The 23444-nt window shown below is 39.6% G+C and overlaps 3 protein-coding genes and 1 non-coding gene across 5 annotated transcripts; 3 read left to right on the top strand and 1 right to left on the bottom strand.

Annotated features, from left to right (window-relative positions):
* The first annotated feature begins 2467 nt into the window (after positions 1–2467).
* On the top strand, positions 2468–6166 carry LOC121907309 (ras-related protein Rab-33B-like). The gene is made up of 3 exons (XM_042426792.1): positions 2468–3125; positions 5171–5349; positions 5547–6166. The coding sequence occupies exons 1-3, from the start codon at positions 2907–2909 to the stop codon at positions 5875–5877; spliced, it is 729 nt and encodes a 242-aa protein (XP_042282726.1). The 5' UTR covers positions 2468–2906; the 3' UTR covers positions 5878–6166.
* Positions 6167–9747: 3581 nt separating this feature from the next.
* On the top strand, positions 9748–20545 carry LOC121907316 (transcriptional regulatory protein AlgP-like). Of its 2 annotated transcripts, none has more exons than XM_042426804.1 (4): positions 9748–9925; positions 13520–13620; positions 14644–14716; positions 18773–20545. In XM_042426804.1, the coding sequence occupies exons 1-4, from the start codon at positions 9853–9855 to the stop codon at positions 19237–19239; spliced, it is 714 nt and encodes a 237-aa protein (XP_042282738.1). In that variant the 5' UTR covers positions 9748–9852; the 3' UTR covers positions 19240–20545. The 2 variants fall into 2 exon arrangements, with proteins under 2 accessions (XP_042282738.1, XP_042282748.1); XM_042426814.1 differs by having other exon boundaries at positions 13523–13620.
* On the bottom strand, positions 16648–16739 carry trnar-ucu. Its single transcript is given in 2 exon segments — positions 16648–16683; positions 16703–16739. It is a non-coding gene; the product is annotated as a tRNA-Arg (tRNA).
* A 557-nt stretch (positions 20546–21102) lies between the features above and the next one.
* Positions 21103–23062, top strand: LOC121907300 (uncharacterized protein KIAA0754-like). Its single transcript, XM_042426781.1, has 2 exons — positions 21103–21671; positions 21935–23062. The coding sequence occupies exon 2, from the start codon at positions 21940–21942 to the stop codon at positions 22999–23001; it is 1062 nt and encodes a 353-aa protein (XP_042282715.1). The 5' UTR covers positions 21103–21671; positions 21935–21939; the 3' UTR covers positions 23002–23062.
* Positions 23063–23444: the final 382 nt, after the last annotated feature.

The following is a 23444-nucleotide window of genomic DNA, read 5'->3' on the forward strand; positions in this document are numbered from 1 at the left end:
CGGATAGATCTAAGCAATACCATAGACACCTTTCTGTCCATAATGGATCAATGAAGCTCTTATTATTGATAATAATCGGATCTAGATCTGGTTCAAATGGTTACAGCAAGCCTCCTGGCAGAGTCACTTGTGTCGTCGCTGATGGCACTGTTAAAAATGGTTTTATTTGCATGCACACAGGGACTCTAACAGGCAATCAGAGGGCTCTTCCATGCAAATGAAAACTGCTCCTCAAAAGGTCAGAGTTCAGCATCGAAGCCCGTTGCCCGTGGTGACAAGTGAAAATGTTACAAGTTTAAAAGTATGAGCACCTGGAATTTGTTTTACTTTTTCTGTTTCCCCCTATTTTTTCCCCCCCGATAATCTCTTTTCTTCCCCTTTTTCCTCTAATTTGGGTTCTAATGTGAAAGATGAAATCTGAGATGATGATGTATGATATCTCTGGATTTTTGTATTAAAACCAAACAAAAAAAACAAGTGACTTTTTGGCATCTGTATGTTTGTGTGTAGTTGGATTAACCTCACAGAGTTGCTGGTCATCTTACTTTTGCTGTTTTAGGGTCGGACTGACTTCACACTCATGGTCCTTAGATGTGGCCACTGTATATAAAATACATACTTTTTTTTCAGTTAAAATTAGGATTTTGTATTTACAACCAATTCCAAGCCGGAGTTATTTCAAGTCAAACCAAGCAGATTATTTTTCTCCAGTTTTCTAATATATGAGAAGTTGAAGGCGATTCTTCAGTCACCCAATAAATTATGTAGATCAACTTTTCTTTTCATTAACTGTCTTTGAAATTTTTTTCTGACATTCTAAGATTAGGTGAGTTTTGTAATTGAGGCCTCACAGAACCAGCGCAGCACAAAGATTCATGGTTTCATCCGCTGACATTTGTCCAATTGTAAAGCCTATTTTCTGTCACATTGCTATGTACACATATGGCCTGAAAACATCAAGTTTGTTTAGTAATTTGCTCTTTTTAGTCTGAATGACATCATCTTTCAAGTTTAACAGAATTGTATCAAACCTTTCCTTTTCTGTGTCCAACTGAGTGTGAGGGCTCAAGTATAGAGATGTAAAAAGTTGCCGTTTTATTTGACCAGATACATCAAAATACATGCAACGACATCACTGCACACATTTTATATATCACAGATTGAATCTGTGCTATATACAAAATCCCACTATGAAATATTGTTACAACCCTGTTTAACTGTTCAGGCGTTTGTGAGCACATGATATAACTCAAGAAAATAGATAAAAATGATCTTTACAGTGTGTTCCTTGTTCTGCTGCTTTATAAATATGTTTGTTTTGTGAGCTGGATAAGAGGGAATAGTTCATGTTCTTCCCCCAAATCAATTTCATTTTTTTTAAAGTTGTCACAATACCTGCCCTTATCAAGACACAGGTAAACAAATGCATATGCAATAAAGTTCCAATGTAGCTGCATGCTGTGGTCCACTCAGTAGCCCTTATTGCTGGATTAATGTGAGTTCTTTCTGTGTGTGTGTGTGTGTGTGTGTGTTGTTGTTGTTGTTGTTGTGTGTTGTTGTTGTTTGTCAAAGGTCACCACTTCACCTCACAACAAATCCTGATGCAGTGCCTGTTGGGGTCAGTGGGACAGCAGACACTCATATACAAATGTACTATAATGTGGGAACAAATCGTCCAGCAGAGGGCAGCAGCAGCACAGCCGTTCCTCTGTCAGGACAGGTCAGCGGACAGAGGAACTGCAGAGATCCAAACACATTATCTAAAATTATGCGTTGATATCTCTTTCACTACCTGTGAGGAGCAGCTGATTGTGAACAGGAATTGAAGCTGTCTGTTAGAAAAGCGCTTTCACACAGACATAAGCAGCTGAGGGGAAACACAGGCTGACAGTCTGGGAAAATACCTGAAAATTTTTCAGGAAATAGTATTAGGTTAAGGTCAGATGTGGTGCTGTTACTAACAGAAGACTTATTTTAACTTGAATTGAAAGTAAAATGCTCAGATGTATTGAATTCATACTGCAGCAGGATGAGGACCATGAAGTATTTACCGCTGGTGTAAAGGGGCCTTTTCTCAGCCCCCAAGTGTGTTTTATTTAGATGTATTATTACTAGCTATGTGCTATCTGAGCTGCACATATGCTGCCGTCTCTTGCACAGGTGCTACTTGAATTAAAGATTCTTTTTTGCCTTCTAATAAATTAAAATATAGGGAACATGTAACACAAAACATATATTGATAACATTTGTAGAGAAATGCTTTTTCTGTATAGGCCATGTGCTGATTTAACATCAGCTCAATAATACTTAAAAGATCCCTTCCAGACATGTTTTAAGATGTATATAAAATACTAGATGTCTCCTACTTCACTGTAAAGTCCATTCTCAGTGTTTTTACACTGGATGCTTCACGTTCCCACATCACACTTGTGTAAATTGAATATCGGACCACGATTGGCTCCCAACTAGTTGTGATGTCACTAATCATGCTAGTAGGCCCACCACTTAAACTCAGATCATCAGTGCACACAGAGAAACTTCAACAGCTGAATGTGAAAACAGACTTCTAGTGTCAAACTCTGCACAGTGAAGCTCAGACATCCAACTGAAGGAACAAGAAGAAAAACAATGAAGGGAGACTTTGATTTTTTAAACATCCCCTGCTGCTCATTTAATCAACTCTCCACCTTCACAGTCATCCTCACGCCAGCCTCTCTCTCCTCCTCCTCCTCTGCACACTCAGGTCAACTCTGTGGAAAGTGTGTGAGGAGCTTTTAAGCGGAAAAGTTACACTGAATCATCAGAAGGAAGCGTGTTTCTCCGCAAGTCCTGCTACTTTTGTTCATACTGGCCCTGCACGGATTTTCACTTTGCTGTCGACTGAATTGACTGTGAACGACTGGTAAATGGAGTCATCTCTTGAGCTTTCCAACTCTCTGGGCAGCGTGTCCTCACTGCTGACCCGTTGCCGGATCTTTAAGGTGCTTGTGATTGGAGACTCCGGGGTGGGGAAGACCTGCCTCACGCACCGGCTCTGCGCCGGAGCCTTCCCCAGCAGAGTAGAGGCCACCATCGGGGTGGACTTCCGCGAGAGACTGCTTGATATTGATGGAGAGAAGATTAAGGTAACTGTTTAAATAGATGCCTCACTTAAAACAAAACAATAAATCTAACAACCTTTATTAAGTTCAGGCTGCGAAGGACTGCGAAGAACAGCCCTTTTTACGCACAGTGGTGGTCTTTCAACCGGCTGTTTTGTTGTAAAATATTAAAATGAGCCACACAATGTTGGTTCTTTTGGCTCATATATTATTAGTTTTCACAGTCAATTCAATGCTCGTCAATAGGTTCAACTAAAGAATCAGCCTGGACAGAAACCATCATCAGAGGTCATAATAATCCTGTTCCAGGTTATGTTTTAAACAGTGATATTATCATGTTTTATATTGCATTTTTATCTCCTATGTTAGCTATAATATTTTCACAGGCTCTAGTATTACAGGCCTGTACTGCAATGTGACTGCTGATATAACACTGAGTTATTTGTCTCACAGTGAGAATTCTCTGGATGGCAGAAAATCAGCAGAGCTGCTTGTGTTTGCTGGTTGGAGTCACAACAGGCTGAACTAAAAGCCTGTAAATTGCTGTGAGGGTTACATGCTTGGGTTTTTGTGGCATGTCAGCTGTTAGTATCAACAGCCTCATGAATGAATCCAATTCAGCTCTGATTATTAATCCTACTGCTGTAACGTTTATTAAGATTTATTTGAACTGCATCTTGTAAACACAAGCAGGGACTCTGTTTATTTGAGTGACTATATTAAAACTGTGGGTGTTAGTTGATCTTTCTGGTTTCCTGAGTGTTTTGAAACACAACCACGTGACAGAGGAAGTATCTGTCAGTGGTGACTGAAGGTTTGTTTATAACCTCAGGGTTTCTGCTTTGTTTCCACTACATTAAATCAACACAGGAAATGGACAATCCTGTGTGTCTTTGGTGTGAATGTATCATGTAAGAAACATATCTGCTTCCTTCACTGTAGACACTGATCCAAAAGTCCAAGTTTAATTCAAGTATCAAGACAATTCTCAAGTCAGTCAGGATAAGTCTTAAGTCAAGGCTTGAGTGAATCAAGACAAGTCAATCATTAACATTTACGTTTGGTCATTTGGCAGTTGCTTTTATCCAGAGTGACTTACAAGGAAGGCAAGACAATCAAGTGTTAGAGGACTCTGAAAGATCAAAACAAGTCTGGAGTCAAACAAAACATGTTGCACTTTGAGGTTTCAGTCAGTCAAGACAAATTTTGAATCAGTCAACTGTCAGTTCAAGTCTTAAATCAAGTTTAAATGAATCAAGACAAATCTCAAGACTTCGGGGGCAAGTCCAGATCCAGTCATAAGTCCTCATGAGCAATTTCAAGGTCAAGATGCAGTTTCTTCAGGTCTCTGACAGCTGTTGATTAAATTGATGCAACATTTGAACATCTTACATTCAAAGCTGTGTTCACAGAGTTTTATACAGCTGAAACTATGACTTTTTAGAGCAGAGGCCTAATAATGAAATATATGAAGTGTGTGGACATGCAAGGCCTGTATGTTAATGACTATTTTTTTTAATGTTCAACAGTTTTTCCAGATGAAAACTTAAGACTTGAATGTTTTTGCTTTGAAGTATCAAGTCTTTAGGAAGTGAAGTCTCAGAACAGTCAAGTCCATTATTTTTATGTCTTAAGTCTGACTTGAATCTCAAGTCTACAGCTCTACGTTTTACCGAACATGAGGTTGGATGTGTAGCATGAATTTGTCATCAGTGTTCATATCACATGCATTGATTACTTTAGAGAAAGCATTTAGTGTTTGATACTTTTTATTCAAGGAAACTACAAGAAAGCTCAGCTTAGAGATTTGACTTTCTAAAGATCAAATCTATTCCTTTTCTTAGTTCCCCTCAGTGGTGACTCATTGTGTGTCTTTCTTCATATTAATGTGTGTTTATGTTCCTGGTGGTGGGAATTTCAACACAGGACTTTTTTTTTTTTGTCTCTGTGCCTTCCTTCTCATTTATTTCGTCTTTCCTATGTTTTTACTTCCTCGTCAGTGGCATCAGTTGAGAAGAACCTGTATGTTGACCTCTCACGTTCTCCTTTCATTTCCCCCTCAACACCAGCTCCAGCTGTGGGACACAGCAGGACAGGAGCGCTTCCGTAAGTCCATGGTGCAGCACTACTACCGTAACGTCCACGCGGTGCTCTTCATATATGATGTCACCTGCCCTACCAGCTTCAACGACCTCGCTGCCTGGGTTGAAGAGTGCAGGCAGAACTCCATCGGCCAGGAAATCCCCAGGTAACTGCATCAGTTGTATGTTCTGCTACTCCCTGAAAGGATGGGAGATTTAAATATGATTAAACATTTTGTACATGTTCGAGAGTACATGAGATGTCCAGGTGTCTTTACTTTCGAGAACTTTTCTAGATCAGTTAACATGACCCTATTTTATTGTGAATCATCTTCCTTCATCATCTGTCTATTCTGCTCCTCAGGTTCCTGGTGGGGAATAAGAGTGACCTCCGTGACCGTAACAGGGCTGATGGCCAGGTGAGCCAAGAGCGGGCGATGAGCTTTGCCAAGACCCACAGCATGATGTTTTTTGAGACGTCTGCCAAGAACCCGCCAAACAAACATGTAAACGGACGACGAGGCGATGGGCAGGCGCTGTATCAGCAGGATAATGTTGAGGACATAGTCATTGCTGTTGGTGCCAAACTGAAGAGACAGAAGAAAGTCTTGGCAGCAAACGCTCCGGCGTACAGCGGTTCTTTTAAAGTCCCGAACAAAAAAAGACCAGAGAAAGAGCTGTGGACTTGCTGCTGAGAGAGACAGAGGGGCCTGTTGGCCTGTTCACTTGGAAGAATGAGACTTTTTAGCTCCTTATATGAGAGTGTGATTGTGTGACAGAGAATATATTTGCATAATGTTCAACTTTGACCAAAGACGAGGATCAGGAATGCAGAAATTTTACATCTGAAATACAGGTGCCACACAGAACTTTAATATTCATACTCTTGAATATTGGACATGTTCATCTTAGAAATCTTGTGTATAACTGTGATCCTATTGTTTACAATAGCTGCAAAATAAAAGACTGTGAACGTAGACATTATTTGAGGCTCTGATCCAAGTGACGTTTTGGTGCAGTGACAGTGTTTATTTTCAGCATGTGTGGCCTCGGTGGGAAGTAACTGGCTAGAAACTACAGTATTTAGGTGTGACTACAGTTAGATAACCGTGTAATTTGCCACAACAAATATAACTGCAGCATAAATCACCTGACTGGGTTTTCTCACAGCATCTAAACTCTATCGGACATCTCAAGACAAATGTATGAGAGCAGAGTTGGTCACATGATGGTTAAAAATACTGTGCACCAGCATGGTAGCTCTATAGCCATTGTGGGCTTAATTACCTCAGGCTGACGTGTTTCGTTTTCGGGCACGTCTGTATTATTTAGTGCCAAGTCAGATATATTGGAATTGTGGAACTGGAAACTACATTAACTCCATTTTGATTTGGCAAGAGCCTACACAGTCTGCATGGTCTTTACTTTGTGAACCACAATTGATCCTGCATCATATGGTCACTGCCATGATGGAAAAGGGGCTTTACACCAATGCATGTTTGGGGCCACTATGTGTTGAATTTGATAGTTTGACTTGACATAATGACATTCATTCAGAGATGAATCCCTCTGAAGTTAGTTATCCCCTGACTTTTCCTCTAGTTCATGAAGTTGACATTTTTGGTTTTAGTGAAATATCACAACAACAATCAGGTGGATTTCTATAAAATTTGGTAGAGACATTCATATTCTCCTCAGGATGAATTGTAATAACTTTGGTCATCGCACCATCAACAGGTCAAAATTTAAAAGTGCACAATACCTTGTTTTATGACCAAATATATACATCTTGAGTTTAAGTAGTTTTGGCAAAACATTGTGATCTTTCTCCAACTGAGCTGACTATAACTTCACATTTCAGGCAAAAGTTATCCTCTACATTAATAACCCAATAAAGTTTCAGCCAGCAACTGGAAATGTACACCAAAGCAGATGTAACAGTAGTGTGACGTCATATAATTTGGGAGGTCAGCCTGTCATTCTCATGTTATCTGTACTAATCCCTAATAATAAAATAATAATAATAAAAATAATGAAAAATGTACTAATCCTGTCTCCCACTACAGCACCATGTCCAGATGGACAAAACATCACAGCAGTCATGCACCGGTCTTGTGCATGAGCAGTGTGGGCGATGGAAAATGTATCACATGTGTTGTGATTGTGTGTCTAATCGATGATTCAGAGGTCGTCACATGATGAGGGGAAACCTCTTCTGCTCAACAACTGTAGATCCTGAAACAACAGAGACACGGGCAGCAAAGTGTGTGTGCGTGTGTGTGTGTGTGTGTGTGTGTGTGTGTGTGTGCGTGTGCGTGCGCACATGCAAGTGTCAGGCCTCAGTGTCACATTGGTGCAACATTCACTACCCAAATGGTAAATATCTAGCACTATCCTACTTAAGCAGACCTACTGTTACTTTACTGATAATTTACTTGAATACAAGTTAAATGCTTGTATATACGTTCATATAATAAATGGAAACAACAGAAAGTGTAGAAAATAAACTTATCTATTTTGCTGGCTGTTTCCTGTGAACAGCTCCACAATGTCTGAGGCTTATATTTGGACATCTGACAAGATTATCACTCTGTAACAGATTTGGCTTCCACTGTAGCAAAATACACTACTTCAGAGAAAGTCTATTTAAAGGGGCATTGCAAGGATTTTACACATTTAGATCAATTTACTAACCAGAGATAGCACTTCTCAGCCTGTGAAGACAGCTGTATAATTTCAACTGTGCCTCTGCAGGAGCTTTAAATGAGAGGGTAATCCCTGATGATGTCATAGTGATGTCATCATAGTTATTGCAGTTTACAAACTTTGAATTGAAAGCCTTTAGTTACAAAGTTGATGTGGACAGAGATAAAAACTGGGGTGTGTGGAGTTTGAAAGACATGGGAGTTTACAGGCAGGAAGGTACTACTGAATAAACACTTGTGAGTTGTATTATGGGAAATGTAGGATCCAATGTGTGTGGAGTTTAATCCATACTAGCGACTAAAAATCAGAATATCTCAGCAGCTGCTGCTTTGATTTTGAATATTCTTTTTTTTAACTGCCTTTTGTGAGTCTGTTTACATTATGGAAGCACAATAGTAAATCTCTGGAGTAAACTTTAAATAAGCATATAAGACTTTTAAAATTACAAAAACTATGAAGACATAACACAATCTACCTCTTACAAATTAAATGTTGAAATCATAAGCAATAAAACACACCCTTGCCCAGATATGACTAGCAGGTTATGATGGTTATACTTTAGATAGATATTGCTGCATAACTGACATTACTGAGTCAGTTTGCAGAATGTTTGACTTTTCTACTTGTGCTACTCCAGAGCTGCTACTCTACTAGTTATCATTATCCTGTAACTACCATTTGTGGCCACAATTTACCAAAAGTTACATAGTCTCTAATATAAGTTAACCACTTACATTTACAGTAGCAAAGTAATTAGTTACTTCTGGCCTTGAAATTCAACACACAGAGAGAAACAGACAGGTAAGTAAGGTAAATTCACTTAAACCAAGTTATGTTTGATGTTGATACTTTTCATGGGTAACGTGTTTTTACGTCTGCTTAGTGTCCTGACAGCTGTTTAACCACAGGAGGGCACCAGATACACTAAACATCAATATCTGGCTATAGTCCATAGTGACCAATCTTTGATTCTGGTTCAACTATTATCTTCCAAACAAGTTCCAAGTTTAATAGTTAGACATGGTGCTCACACATACAGAAGACACAGAGTTTTTCTCTTATTCATGTACAGTAGTTTTGGCTCTGGCATTCACAACAGTGCACATGGATGCAGGCTCACAGTAGCACTCTGAGACAGTGCACATTATGTAACCACAGTTAGTTGTCTCTTTCCAATTGGGACTGTAATCCACTTGAAACTAGTGTGGGGGATGGCTGATCCTCTGCTCAGCTACAGCAGAGTCTTTATGATTTCCTCTCATTTGATTTCCAAGAATGATGTCAAGTGGAAAATATCAATATATCAATATATTATATATATAATATATATATATAATATCAACAGGTGGAAACCTGCCTCAGAAAACTCATCAGATACGCACCAGTAAAGACCACAATGTCATTAGATCTGTCTTACATCTGCCAAAGAGGAAAGTTTCTCTGTGCTCAGTTTAAATCTGAGATTAAGACGTTGTACCTGCGAGTGTGATTTGTGACATCACAACTAACTTGGAAGCAAGTCGTGGTCCAGTATACAATTTAGACAAGTGTTGAAGCCCCCAATGCACAAACACTGAGAATTGATTTTTCAGTGAGGGAGGAAACATCTTGTGTCCAGCAGTTCAACTTTTGAAAGGAAAAATATTTGCATTTTAGATTCCAGATTTTTAATGAGGGAAGAGTAGATGTCATTTTGAAAATCCAGATAACTGAACTTTTAAAATATATATTAATTATATGTTTTAAACCATGTCCGGAGGGGATCTTTACAGATTACATGTCCTGTATTCTACACATTCACCTGTAGGGGGCGCAGGAGTGAAATAACCTTTTTTGGGGGGAGGGGTGTCCTCTTAATCAGTATTGGACAGCAGCTGAGCTCTCCTCCTCATTTATCTTTAAAAACCTGCTGGAAGCACACAGACACACACGCACGCACACCTGCTGCTGATAACCGAGCAAAGATGTTCTGCAGACGGGCATGGCAGAGAGTCGGGCCGCTGGCACGGAGGGCTTTCCAGCCAACATCCAGAAACGGTGAGTCAGATCGTTATTGGAGACTTTTCAATGGTTTTACATGATTGGTGGTGACGTTAATTAGAGCAATTAAACAACCGCTGTCTCGTGCGTTTACCAGCTGGGATTGCGTTCACATTAATCGACTTATTCCGTTTTCTAAATGCTCGGAATGTCTCACAGATTGGAAAAACCGTCCAAAAGCTGCTAGTCGTAAAAAAGCAGTAATTTGTTTGAAAAAGTGCATTTGTGCTGCAGAGATTCAATCAAATCTTTACTTTTTATCGGTCGTGTGAAGTTGGTATGAACATGGATAAAAGGCCGAGTATTGATGTGTTTGATGAGCAGAGTGGAGCTGCAGGCAGAGGGAGGTGTGTCCTGCTTTGGGAACACTCAGTTCTGCACAGTGGTTATGAAAGAGCGCATCTCACTCTCGACTAAAACCTGATTTGATTTTGAGTTTTATAACTAAGTTGCATCAATTGCACATAATTTCTAATGCAAATATTCAAGTCCCAAGCAAAAAAGTCGAGTATTTGTAAAGAAATAAGTTTTCAGGTGATTCTTTGTCATGGTAACACGTTGTCCCAGTTCAGCCTTTTATGAGCAAGACCACATGGAGCGCAGTTATTCTGAACAGACGCTCCAGTCAGTGAAAGAATTTCAAAAGTCACTTAAAGAAAAAAAAAATGAACAAATTTTAAAAGCATCTTTCATATGAATAACACAAATTCTTTAAAAAAAATGTGTTAAGCAGAAACATTTGCATTTTCACTTTTCTTTGCATATAAGCTGAAGGGCATTTGAGACATGATGACTTGAAATATGGAGGACGCTCTCTCTCTTTTCACGCGTCCTTGCCTGGATCATCCTTCACTTTGGGACCTGAGCATGTGGAATTCAGCCTGAGGGGGGAAAACCGCCTCTGCTGCTTTAATTTCCTGTTAGAAGAATTCCTGGTAAAGCCCTGACTGATTGTGCAAAAAAAACAGAATATGACCTGCAAGACCAAAGTTTGATTCTTTTTAAAATATAGCCAAAAAACCTACATATGCATGCAGTTGGTAAAGGACAGAAAGCAGAGGTGGATGCTGTAGGCTGCTGCTCTAATTACACAACTCACACAAACACAGCACACTATAGCCGACAGGCGGCAAGGCCACCAGTCCTGTCCTGCAGGTCAGCATGTTCTCCTTCATCCTGCGTCTCAGTGAGCACATGGCAGCTGACAGACAGTGGCAGGAGAGCACATGCATCACTGCTACCACAGCAGCCATCTTGTCTGTTTTTGCCTGACATGCGTGTCCATTTGCACAGGCTTGAACCTGGCTGCAGGGATTAACTGATTACTTGTATAAATAACCTGTACTTGGCCTTGTCCCTGCGTGGTGCTGCTGTGTCATGGGCATTAAGAGGAGGAGGGAGGACTTACTGCTACATTGGCTCAGCATCCACAACAGGACAATGTCCAGCTCTGTTTGTGTCTTCGCGTACTTTTATGAATACATCACTTGTAATTTAGTGGTAAGGCCCTGAAAAATAGAACAAAATTTTCATCCAAAGTTTGAATAGTTTTGGTTTTCATGTGAGAGATTTCTGTTTTTGTGTCTGCTCACTGGTTTCAAGTGGTTGGGGCTCAGATATAAAAAGTTAACGTGATTTTCCAGCGCCAGCACAATTCGGTATTTCTCAAAATTCAAATCAGAATCTGTTGACAGGGTTGTTTGATCAGATTGCCAGCACTGTCAATCAAACCTGTTCAAACCACACCCACGCTGATCTAATGAAGCAGGTTAGCTGAGTTTTTAGGTGTTAAACTCTTATAAAGGAATAGTTCAACATTTTGGTAAAGACACTTTTTTCGCTTTCGACTTGCCACTGTCGCTATAACCAAAGTGTACAAATGAAACGTTTTGACTTTTAGGACGATTGTGTTCAATTATTTCTTGGCAGTGAGCAGTTGTCAAGCAACCAACCGAGATTTCAGGAAGTCTCTGCTCGCGACCAAGAAATAGTTTGGCATATAACCCTCAGGAAAATTGTATTGTTTTGTTTTTTTACACTTTGGTTTTTGTAGGGATTAAACAGTCAAGAAAAATGTGTTAATTAATGAGCTGGTAGGCAGATTTTCTCACCTTTGGACAGAGTTGGGCTTCCAGTCTTTATGCTAAGCTAACTGGCTGCTGACGCCAGCTACAAACTTTCCACACAGTTGTGAGAGCGCTATCGAACTTATCTAACATGAAAGTGAATAAGTGTACTTCCCAATATGTCAAACTATGCCTTTCCTTTTTTTTCTACCTGAATTTTAACTCAAAAAAATTTAATCTTGTAGAGAAACTACTTATAAATTGGGACCAAGTTTTCAGGCGTTTTAACCTCTTATTGTAGGGAAAAGTCTTAAATGTGCAATCAAGGAGACACTGACCTTTGGCCTCATGTAAGACCTGCTTCTGCACACTTTTTGATCTCAGATTTTGAACGTTAAAACATTAAATCCTTTCAGTCACCTATAAAACCTTAATTGATTAAACCACTCAGTATTTTTAAAATCAGTGACTAGTAAAACAATTGCAACAGGTGATTAGTCTTCTATGTCTCTATATACAAGAGGTCGTTTGCAAAGTCATAGGATGAGTTATGATTTGACAGAACACACATGATGACATGACAGGGTGAGAAGGGGCGGTGTGAGCTGTACATTGTGTTCCTTCACTGCTTCAGATGGCCTATTCAGTCTGCCGAGTAAACAAGTCACATGCATGTGCACACACAAGGCGTAAATCATGCTAAAGATATCATGTAGCTGTGTTAACACACCCTTGGTGTGTGTATGAGAATGCATGCTTCTATGCAGGAAGAAGCATGTTTGTGTGTGAGCTCTAGAACAGATTAAACTGAGCCAGCGTTTGGGATGAGCCAGATTTGGGTGGTTTTATTTATGGCCTCCTCTGAATGCACCACTGGCAATCCTCTAAACACCAGCAAATCTTTTCAGAGCGAACAAGCTGCAGACAGACACACTCACCTACCCAACACAACAATAGCCTATTAAGAAGCTTTTGACTGCGCCTCTATCAGTCCTGATCTATGTGAAGGACTAATTGGCATCATTGTATAAATTCAAACCCAGCAGAGAATTTAAAGATGTTTGTTTTTGATGCAAATTAAAGGTCATGAAGCCGGAAGTGTGTGTGTGGGCGGCTGGTTAGGGGACAATTTGATGTTTCGCTTGGCTCCTGCTAAATCTTTCCATCTCCTCTGCTACAAATGACCAAGGCTGTATTGTGTAACTGGATTAAGGGATGGAGACACATTGACGTTATCAGAATGTGCTGGTCTCTGTACCCAGCTGTACTTCTGATGGGACCGTTTCATGGACGAAATACCCAGAAATTGTTGAGTTTAACAGTTTCTCTCATCCTCACTTGATAATGGTGCTGATTCATGACACACAAAGCAAATGTCCATATGTTCAATCATTGTTTGAATGAAGCTGCAAATAACTCAAACCTGATCCAATATAATATGCTGTTTGTTTTTTGGGGGGTTTTTTTTGTTTTTAAAAAAAAAAAAAAAAAAAAAAAAGTCTAATTATAGAAACATGTCTCTCAGCAGCTCCAGTGCGACACATGGCCTTTGGGGTTCCTGGTGGCTCCACCAACTTGACATACTTTGTTCTGTGTGGAGGAGGCCTCACTGCTGCAGTGGTCTATGTGAGTATTTGTGTGAGATTTCTCTGTTCCATTATTACTCCTCTTGTCCCACTGCTTTGACTTCATAAAGTGAAGAGAGTTATCACTTGGTCCTCTCCTTTTTATTCTGTGTAGTAAATGACATTTAAAAAGTGGGAATGTAATTCCTGAAGGAACTTAAACAGATTTTGTTCCTTTCTGTGTATGTTAAACTGTGGAGATCCAGGGCTGCCAGTATAAAATAAAATCATTTAATTAAATTGAAATGTTCCAGAAATAATACATTTTATACAACTTGTGCATAGAGAATTTCTGTTAAATGAAATTATTTCAATTTAATTTTGGCAGCCATAACTTCCATACAGTGGTGTTTTCTTGTTAGCAAATGTAGGTAGAAAAAAAATATTGGGTGACATGTACATGTAGTGAAAGATCCATTCAAGTTAAACAATTGAAGCAAACTCATGCGCACTGTCTTTATTTGTATATAACTTTATTGCTGCAGCTTTTAGATCACAGGTCAGTCATTGGTCAAGATGAGGCTTTCTTACCTCGAAGGTGTTTTTTTTTTTTTTTTTTTTTTTTTTTTTTTCTCTTCTGGACAGTCCAGCAATAATGCAGGTCACTTGACTTTCCTGCTGCACCGAAATGCAAAATTTATGTTTACATGTTTTGTTATATTTAAACAGTGGAGTTTTTGCTGGTGTAAGCTGGGAGTTAGTTAACATGCAGTCTCAGAGCAGAATAGACTGTCCTGTGTGTAAAAGACATCACTACAACCACACTGGAAGGCACATAGTAGGTTCTTTGTGCTTTCTGACCGACTGTCAGTAGTTTCTACACACGTCTATTGTCTGGGTAGATTTGTTCCATGTTTACTGTCGGGCTCCTGGAAAAGCACAAGTGTATATCAGCTGTGTTTGTTCATGTTAGACAAAATATCAGTGTAAGTTGGCATTTTGCAATACTGTTAACCATTTTATACTGTTATCATTAGTTGTGTGCTGGAATGTAATAAGTGTATATCTGCTCTCCTTCTCCCAGGCCTACAAGACGGTCAGTGGTGATAGTGAGCGCTATGAGGACAGACTCGCCAACATGGGCTCCACAGCAAAGGGTCAGTTACCTGACTACTGAAACACACACAAAACTGCTCAAATTAATATAATCCACATGCAAAATGCAAAATAATATCTCTCCAAATAATACTGCAGAAAGATGAAGACCTCAATTAACAGTTGCTAAACCCCACCTCACCTACTGTTGCTACGCCTGTGAAGCTTTCTGTTCTAGCACAACACATATGAGGTTTACGATGACAACAGTAGCAGATTTTCTTAGTAAAGTTCCAAACAATTAGTTTGTGATTTCAGACAAAACATTCATTCATTTTTAACCGTCAATCTTTGCCAGCTGAAATGACAACTGTCACCATCACTGTCAGGTTTGATCAGCTCTCGGTATCCAACACTGGCTCCATGAATCGATTGAAAACACCACCTCAGGCTGACTTTTAAATATTTATAGCTGACTCATTTTAAAACAGGAACTTTGTATAAAAGGGTCACAAGTATGTGCACGTGATGGCTACATACATGTTGTTGTGCTAAAAGACTGAGACTAAAGCTGCATGTTCCCTGCAAAAAAATGAATTATTCTTTTATTGCAGTGTAGTGCTAGTTAGCTCAAGTATGATAAGGGAAAAAGAAAATGAGGTACAGCTAATGTGTTTGGCGAATGTAGCGCTGTGTCAAATACCAAGTTTGTCTGGTGTTAGTGTGTAAACTTGCCTAAATCCAACAGAGAGCTGCTAATGTTAGCTTAAACTTTTCATAGCATCCAGGATCGGTCTCCACACAGGAAAAATAACACAGTGGATGTGATAGTTGTTAGCAAGAATTTTTGAAACATTAACCTGTAATCTCATGAAACGTAGTGAATGAAAAGCTAATTAGCCTTGGAAGTAATGCTGCGTTACTACTGTAGCTTAGCTTCCTTCCGTGTTTTTTTTTTTTTTAAATAAATTAATAAAAAGACATGACCCTTCAAACAGGCAGTATCTCTCTAACAATTGATAAACAAAATCACCTAATCCAAATGATTCAGAACTGTGAAATGTGGTAATAAACAGCCTCAGTAGCTCCATCAGAGAGAGGAGAGATCTTAACGCATTTCTGAGTCGGTTCTGGCTACACCACCCAAATATCAAACATGGTAGAATGATTTTTCTCAATAGCTTTATCTTGCCTGTCTGTTTTGATTTCTGTCTGCAAATTATTTGTCTATTCAGCCAGTTTAAGCCCGGACAGATCATGGCTCTGTGCCCAGAGCAGCTAACTAGTCTGTAATGGGGGATAAGCAAGCTGCCGTCACCGGTTCAGTGGTGTACATGCAGCCTGGAAGTGTTGTTTTTGGTCAGAAATAGAGCTCAAAGCTCTGCTCCCTATAGTGCTGGAGAGTCTACTGCTTCTGAATCATGTGATCAAGCAAAAATGTCCAAGAAACATCTTGATATGCAAATAGTGATTGATCAAGGATCCTGACATGTTAATCTGAGTTAACAGTTGGTTACAGTGAAAATTAGTGTTCTTGACATTAGTGTTTGGCTGCTTGTTAACAGTCACTATGATATTCTGATGTGGGAACTTATAACTAACCTTTTGTTTTCATATACTAAATAAAACATGTTTTCACAATGAGTGTGAATGGATAGTGTTGTAGTTTTGTATTTTAGCCTGGTATTGAAGCTCACACAAGTGTTAAATCAAATGTGTGTTTTTTTTTGTTTGTTTTTTTAAAAAAAAAAAAGTTTCCAGAAATATCTAAATCATATCCATTGCTACTAAAGCTATTGATTAGTATTTTTTTTGGCTTTTCTATTTAAGGGAACAGGCACTCTGGTTTATCCTTGAATCACTTTCACCATTATGTTCTTTTTAAGAGATAAATTTTTATTGAATTTATTTAGGTATGTGTCCTTCCCCGCCGATGCACACAGGGACTACATGTTTGGTTAACTGTTGATACAACAGTTTCACACCAAAAGCACGACTCTGGTGGGACTCGAACCCACAACCTTTGAATCACTTCTCCTGTGCTTTACTAGAAGTCCAATGCGCTATCCATTGCGCCACAGAGCCATATGTTAGCCAGATGTGCAGGAGGCTCTTGACGATGCACACTGAGGCACTAATGAAATTAGTAATGACCATTCTGGATATTTAAAATTTTTATCTATCTTGTTTCACCATTTCACTTTTTTTCTTTCTTCTATTTTTAATTTTTTTTTTTTTTTTTAAACACTGTGTTCTAAACCGATTTTGTAACAAACTTAAAGGTGATGGAAGAGCTTTAGGAAAATGTTAGATGTTAATTCTAATAAGTTGACACATTAAAACAAACATCACCCGTCGACTTCATAGAGATGTACCCTTAAATAAAATTGTGTTATTTCTGTGATTGTACTTCATTAGTGATTTAGGGGCATTTCTATTGTTCAGTGTTGTTAGTGTAGCATCTGTACGGCCACTGATAGTCATCAGCAGAAGTTTATTTTTCAGATACGAGCTGTTAGTTTTAATGACAAGGTAAACTAATTAACACCTTCCAGGAGAAAATGTCTGTAGTATAAAATGTAACTTTTTAAGGCACAAGTTTTTGTGCACTATGGCTTGTCGGATAGTCTCTTGTATGACTAATGTAATCGATGCATACATTCACTTTGTTAAATCTCATGTCCTCCAGAGAACAGCACAAAGAACTCATTGAATACTGAAATCTAGCATCACTCTAGGTTCTTTAGAAATGGCTTCTTAACCTCAATTGTTAAAATGTTATCACTAGAGCTGCAACTAACAATTATGTCCGAAAATTGTGAAAAATTTCCATCACACAATTTCTCAGACAGCAAGAGTTGTTGTCTCAAATTGCTTGTTTTGGATGATGTAAAAACGGAGAAAAGCAGCAAACTCTAACATTTTGAAAACCAGGAAAAAGCTTAAATGATTTATTGACATTAATTTTCTGTCCATCAACCAATCAGTTAATTGTTTCAGCTTTGGTTATTTCCTTGTTTAGGAAAGTTTCTATTTTCTGCCCATTTTAAAATGAAACTAAACAGACAGTATTATATTTAGAGTTTTTGCACACCTTTAGACATCCAACAGCTCTTTTTAAAACATTATACACTGTTAATTTTGTAAGTCGTATTTAGTAATGGCACATTTCAACTAAACCTGTAAAGCTGTTTGTTTTGTTTTTTTTTGTTTTTGTTTTTTAAATGGTACATATGTATTGAATGATTGCAATTTTCTCACCACTACCTCAAATATAATACCGAATGCTATTTTCCACCTCTTGTTCTCTGTTCACATGAACCTAAATTGAGTCTCCTTTAGTTAATGAAACCAGCCGTCTAGTAACGGCAACGTCAGTGAGGTCAACAGTTATATTTCTGTCCTTCTGACATGTTCGGATTAAGGATTATCCTTCTCGTTACTCATTATGTTGACAGTTTTAACAGCAGCTGCTTTGCCTTTTAGATCTTTAAGACCCGAGCTGCTGACCTTTAACTCTACGTTACCTCTCAACAGAAGTTTGGGATCAAATAATTTAAATCTTGCCTATTATTATTATTATTATTTTTTTTTTTTTGCCTATCTGGATTGTGGGAGGTAGCTGGTGGCCATACTTTCAGATTTTGGCACTTTCTTTGAATGTATAATTCCGTGAAGGATTATTAGAGGTAATCAGAAGTAGTTGAGGGGTCTTAAAGAACAGTATGACCTCCTGATCACTTGAGCCCATTAGTGCACCACAGCTGACATGTTAATTACATTGTGTCAATCACCTTTCCAGGGAAAGTTCATTTGGTCCTTTTGGTTATTGAACATTATGTGCATTTAAAAAAAAAAAAAAAAAAAAAAAAAATTACCCTCACAACTGATATCTGTAGCTGCAAATATGACCAGAGTTTGTGCCACTGATCGACAGGGATGATTAAAATACTTCCAAATAGCCAAAACGGACCTAGATATCTAAGGTGCATTGTGCTAGCTGGTTGTCAAAAGTGTTCTGGTTTAACTTTTCCTAGTGCACAAAACAAGTCATGGGGAGAATTCGGTCAATTAAGGGTGCATTCATGCATTTCTCTTCTCCACCCTTCAATCTGCAGCTCCTGCAGCTGAGGCAGCACCAGAGGTAGCAGCTCCTGCAGCAGAACCCGCCCCAGTGGAGGAGGCGGCACCAGCCGCTGAAGTTGTCGTCGAGTCTGTCTCCGCTCCTGCAGAACCAGCGGCAGAGACTGCTGCTGAGCCTGTTGTTGAGGCTGTGTCTGAAGTGGTCGCTGTGTCTGAAGAACCAGCTGCCGTGGCCCCCGAGGTGGTCGTTACTGAGGCTGCAGCTGAGCCAGCAGTCGCAGAAGAAGCTGCTCCACCCGCGGCGGTAGAGGCAGTCCCTGAAGCTGCTCCTGTGGCCGTGGAAGTCGTTGCCATTGAAGAGGCGCCAGCAGAGGCCCCCGCAGCAGAGAGTGCTGGTACGGCAGCAGTAGATGAAGTCCCTCCCGCTCCCCCTGCTGAGGCAGAGACTGTCTCTGCAGCTCCTGAGGCTGAGGCCACCCCTGCTGCAGAGGTGGCTGCATAAAGCTTCGGTGGTGCGATGGTTTGCCCAGAAAGGAGGGCGATGAGTTAGATGTGCTGTGTCCCACCATTGTGGGCCCAGGAAAAAAGGACTCATGAACCCCTGTTGCATTTTTTTTTTTTTTTTTTTTTTTTTTAAATTCCTAAATATAAGGGACAAAGAGCTTTTCACTTCCAGTTGGTTAATGAATACAACACTCAGGGGTCCATCAGTCCAGTTTTCAGGTGCCTTCCCTCCCTTCCCTTACCCCACCCCAACCTTCAGACTCAAACCATAATATTTGACATTTGGCTGTCTGGTTAGATTGCATATACTGCACTTCAATTCAGTTCAGAAAATTCAGTTTCTATAGTAGTCACCAGAGCAGAGCGAATTCAAATTATGGTTTGGGTGCTAAACAGTTACGGAGTGTTGAACTAGGTGATATAAGGGATAGAACCGAGTTGATGACTATTACTAATGATGATCTCTGCAAAATATTTTAAGTGCCCTTAAAAACAGGACAGTCCTGCATCATCTTGTTCCTTTACTTGTCTAAAAATGTCAGCATGGTGAACGAATGCAGCCAATACGTTCTTCAGTCTCGTTTCTTTTGACAACATTTTGCACTTGGTCTCTTCCTGCTCAGCAAATGCTTGATTTCAACTATATCTCATTAATCCTGGCTTAGGTTAGGATTATTATGCAAATAGTAAAGATGGAGCATGAAGTCGGTGTGCTTCCTTTTTAGTTTAAACTCTCACTGTGAAGTGTGACCAAAAAACCCAGTTGCTCTTCTTTTCCCTGCTGCAGCTCTCGTCTAGTTTCTTGACTCCTGTAAAATCCCTTTTGCACGTCCAGTCAGTGAGACAAGTTTAAAACGTGCTTTTCTCTTTTATTTACCCCACATAGGTCATTTTTTTTTTTTGGTTTTTTTTTCCTTACACATCCAGATACCTTTTTTTTTTTTTTATTTCCATCTTTACCTAACCTTTTTGTTTCTACATCATTATAATGAAACCAGCAATGTACAATACTTATAAATCAGAGGTTATGCACAGCAACTCCTATGGTGTGGTTCTTTTCCAGTCTTTTCTTTAGAAATTGAAATCAAAGCCATTTTTCCTCTAGTTTTTTGTTTAGTGTTAAAGATACTTCTGCTGTGTCCTTTCTCTTAACCTGTGAAACTAATATTTCAGGGAACACTACACAAAATGCATTCACCTCTATGTCTGGGCATTGAAATGATTGATACAGTTAAATGTTCAAAGAATAAAAACATCACTGGATGATAAGGAAGTTGTTTCAATAAAGACAATGTTTCTCTTTATGTTCTATATTGTATTTTTTCTTAAGTATGAAGGGTGGTTGTGAGGTGACTGTATCATTTGAATTTTCTGGTATTTCCATTAATATTGTCTGCATTTGTTCAGGCCTTTACTTGTCATCACAGTTCTTTCAGAGCTTCTCTTAGATGCTTGTTGCTTTAATCTAAACTGTGACATAAATGTTAACTTGTATTGTAGTTGTAGAAACACCCACTTCCTGTAGAAAAGCTCCTTCTCTTGAAGAGTCTCTGTGCCGCTGCCATGTCATGCTCCTATGCACTCAAGTTGAAGCTTTGTTGACAATATTAAGAATATTTCTACTCTTAATACTGTGTTCTCCAGGACATTGCTTATATTTTATGAGCTCATTATCACTCTTAACTCATGGTCAAGTTAACTGATTTTACGCAGGCATTTCTCAAAGGATCTTACACTGAAAGACAGACACAGAATAACATGATGAAGAAACAAAATCTTGCCTAACCTCATCTAGTTGTCTCTTATGTTTTTAATCAATATGAATATAGTTATAAAATTATACAACAAGCAGAGACAAGTTAAAAAAAGAGAGCTGTAGGCGATATTCCATGTAAAACTGTCACATGAGTGAGACCTGCTCGACAAGTTGAGATTAAAATAATTTTACAAGCATTCAAACGGAGTTACAAACCCATGCAGCTGTAGCAGGTTTTGTTTGAAGCATTTTATTTGCAGTCTTTAGTGTGACAAGAGCTGTTTACAGCTATCCCACAGACTGGTTGAGACTAATCCTGGATTACAATGCTCATATCAGTGTCCTTGTGGCTCAAGGGGTGATAGACAGGCTCATCGTATGGTTTTTGACATTTTAAGTATCTAACAAAATGTTAATGCCATGGAACTAAAATTTTGAATGTATTTTGGAGATCACCATTATAAAAACATCCATGATTCAAGAGTGCGCTGTTGATTTATCAAAATCGTTTTCTCAAAAGTGGAGTACTCACTGAACACTGTGTTTAAGGTCTATGCTAAAGCCATGAGTCACACTTTTTCTAAAAGGTTACACCAGCAGAAGGAGCATGAACTGGGCAGGTAGTCTCCTGTAGAGTACTTCCTCAACCCTCCTGTGATAGACACCTGGTCAAGGTAAGTGGAATTTATACAAAACAGCATGGTATAAAGAGAATAATGTACTGTATAATCCTCTTCATAGCAAGGTCTATTAGAAAGTTTACTCGAGATTTGTCTTGAAAGATACAACATCCAACAGCATGTTAATGTAAAAATGCAATTCTACATCAGTTTACAGCCGTTAAAATTTTGGTACTGAGTTAAAGTCTTTGAAATTAAAGCTAGCTCAACTATATCTTTAAACTTTCTCTACTTCCTGTCTCCCTTCTGTCCTTCAGAGTCTATGCCAGATCTTCTTACAGCTGTGAAGATCTTGGCCGGCTCTACAGTTGAGATTGCAGCAGCATCTGTTGGTGAGACAAGTCTGGTGAAAGCTGTACGACAAATAGAAGAAGATGGAAAGAGTTTGGATTCCCCGCTGGAGGTGTTAGAACCAGAAATCCTGGAGGCGACCGCCGAGGTGATAGCTAAAGAAGGATCTGAAGAGGCTGCTGTTGAGGTGAATGAGGAGGAGCTGAAGTCTGCAGAGGTGCCTACTGTTGAGGAAGTGGCTGACACAGAAGATGCAGGAACTCCAGTTGTTGAGGAGGTGATTAAAGAGGAGACATCTGCTCCTGCTGCATCAGAGGAGGAGGAGGTGGCAGCTGCACCTCTTCCTGAGGAACCTGCAACTCCAGCACCTACAGTGGAGGAGGTGGAAGAAGTTCAGGCTGAGGATCAGGCTCTGGTCCCTGAAGCTGCCCCTGAGGAGGCTGTGACCTCTACAGAGGCCTCACCTGAAGATGCTACTGCCGCTGAGGAGGCTTCACCAGCTGAGGAGGCTTCACCCGCTGAGGAGGCTTCACCTGCTGAGGAGGCTTCACCCGCTGAGGAGGCTTCACCTGCTGAGGAGGCTTCACCTGCTGAGGAGGTCACCACCACTGCTGAAGATACTCCAGTGGAAGAAGAAACACCGGCTGTTGAGACATCAGTGGAGGAGGCAGCAGCTGAAGCTCCAGCGGAGGAGACACTTGAAGCTGTGTCAACACACACAGAAGCTGCAGTTGTGTACTCAGCTCAGCTGGCAGCAGCCTCAGCCGGGTCAGACCTGGAGGTTCTTTCAGCTGCTGAACCAGAATCTGCATCAGAGGCTCCAGTGCAAGAGACCAAGCACTGCCACTCTTGTCACTCTGCTCCATCAGCAGGAGAGGAGGTGGCGCCACCTGCTGCTGTAGAAGGGCAGCTGGAGGTCCAGCTGGTCAGTGCAGGAGCTGTGGATATAACACATGAAGCCAAGGAGGAGGTGTCACTGGAGGAAGGACAAAGTAAGAACATACTGTATGAACTGCCAGTCAAACGTTTTTGAACACCCCTTACTTATTTTAGCATTATCAATAATCCTACACAATAGCTTCACCAATTGCTTTGTTTTGTTTAATGTACAATCAGGAAATAGTACTATAGTATAAAAGTCCACTGAGAATTATTTGGGACTTTGTATAAAAGTGGAAACCTTAGATCCGATCAGAAATGGCCTGATTAGCTTTAAATCTTAAACTTAGATTCATCAGTCCATAATGGTTTTACTTTTTTGCAGCAGTTCACTTCATGTGTTTCTTAGCTTGAACTGACTTGTTAGACTGAAATGTAGATAATTTAGATCTAACCACAATATAGTAATGTCAAAAAGCTCCATGTTAATTATCTGCATTTCAAATTTACATAACATACTTTTAACCCTGTTTTAATGACTTATTATTGAAGATGAGTTTATTATTAAAAAATAATTGACTAAGGTAAGTGGGGCAG

Source organism: Thunnus maccoyii, chromosome 2, assembly GCF_910596095.1.
Source record: "Thunnus maccoyii chromosome 2, fThuMac1.1, whole genome shotgun sequence".
Lineage (NCBI taxonomy): Eukaryota > Metazoa > Chordata > Actinopteri > Scombriformes > Scombridae > Thunnus > Thunnus maccoyii.

Coding starts and splice junctions, on each gene's coding strand:
- LOC121907309 (XM_042426792.1), top strand. CDS start 2,907: ATGGAGTCATCTCTTGAGCTTTCCAACTCTCTGGGCAGCGTGTCCTCA. Junction 3,126..5,170: donor TTGATGGAGAGAAGATTAAG/GTAACTGTTTAA, acceptor CCTCAACACCAG/CTCCAGCTGTGGGACACAGC. Junction 5,350..5,546: donor ATCGGCCAGGAAATCCCCAG/GTAACTGCATCA, acceptor TCTGCTCCTCAG/GTTCCTGGTGGGGAATAAGA.
- LOC121907316 (XM_042426804.1), top strand. CDS start 9,853: ATGTTCTGCAGACGGGCATGGCAGAGAGTCGGGCCGCTGGCACGGAGG. Junction 9,926..13,519: donor CCAGCCAACATCCAGAAACG/GTGAGTCAGATC, acceptor CATGTCTCTCAG/CAGCTCCAGTGCGACACATG. Junction 13,621..14,643: donor TCACTGCTGCAGTGGTCTAT/GTGAGTATTTGT, acceptor TCCTTCTCCCAG/GCCTACAAGACGGTCAGTGG.
- LOC121907300 (XM_042426781.1), top strand. CDS start 21,940: ATGCCAGATCTTCTTACAGCTGTGAAGATCTTGGCCGGCTCTACAGTT.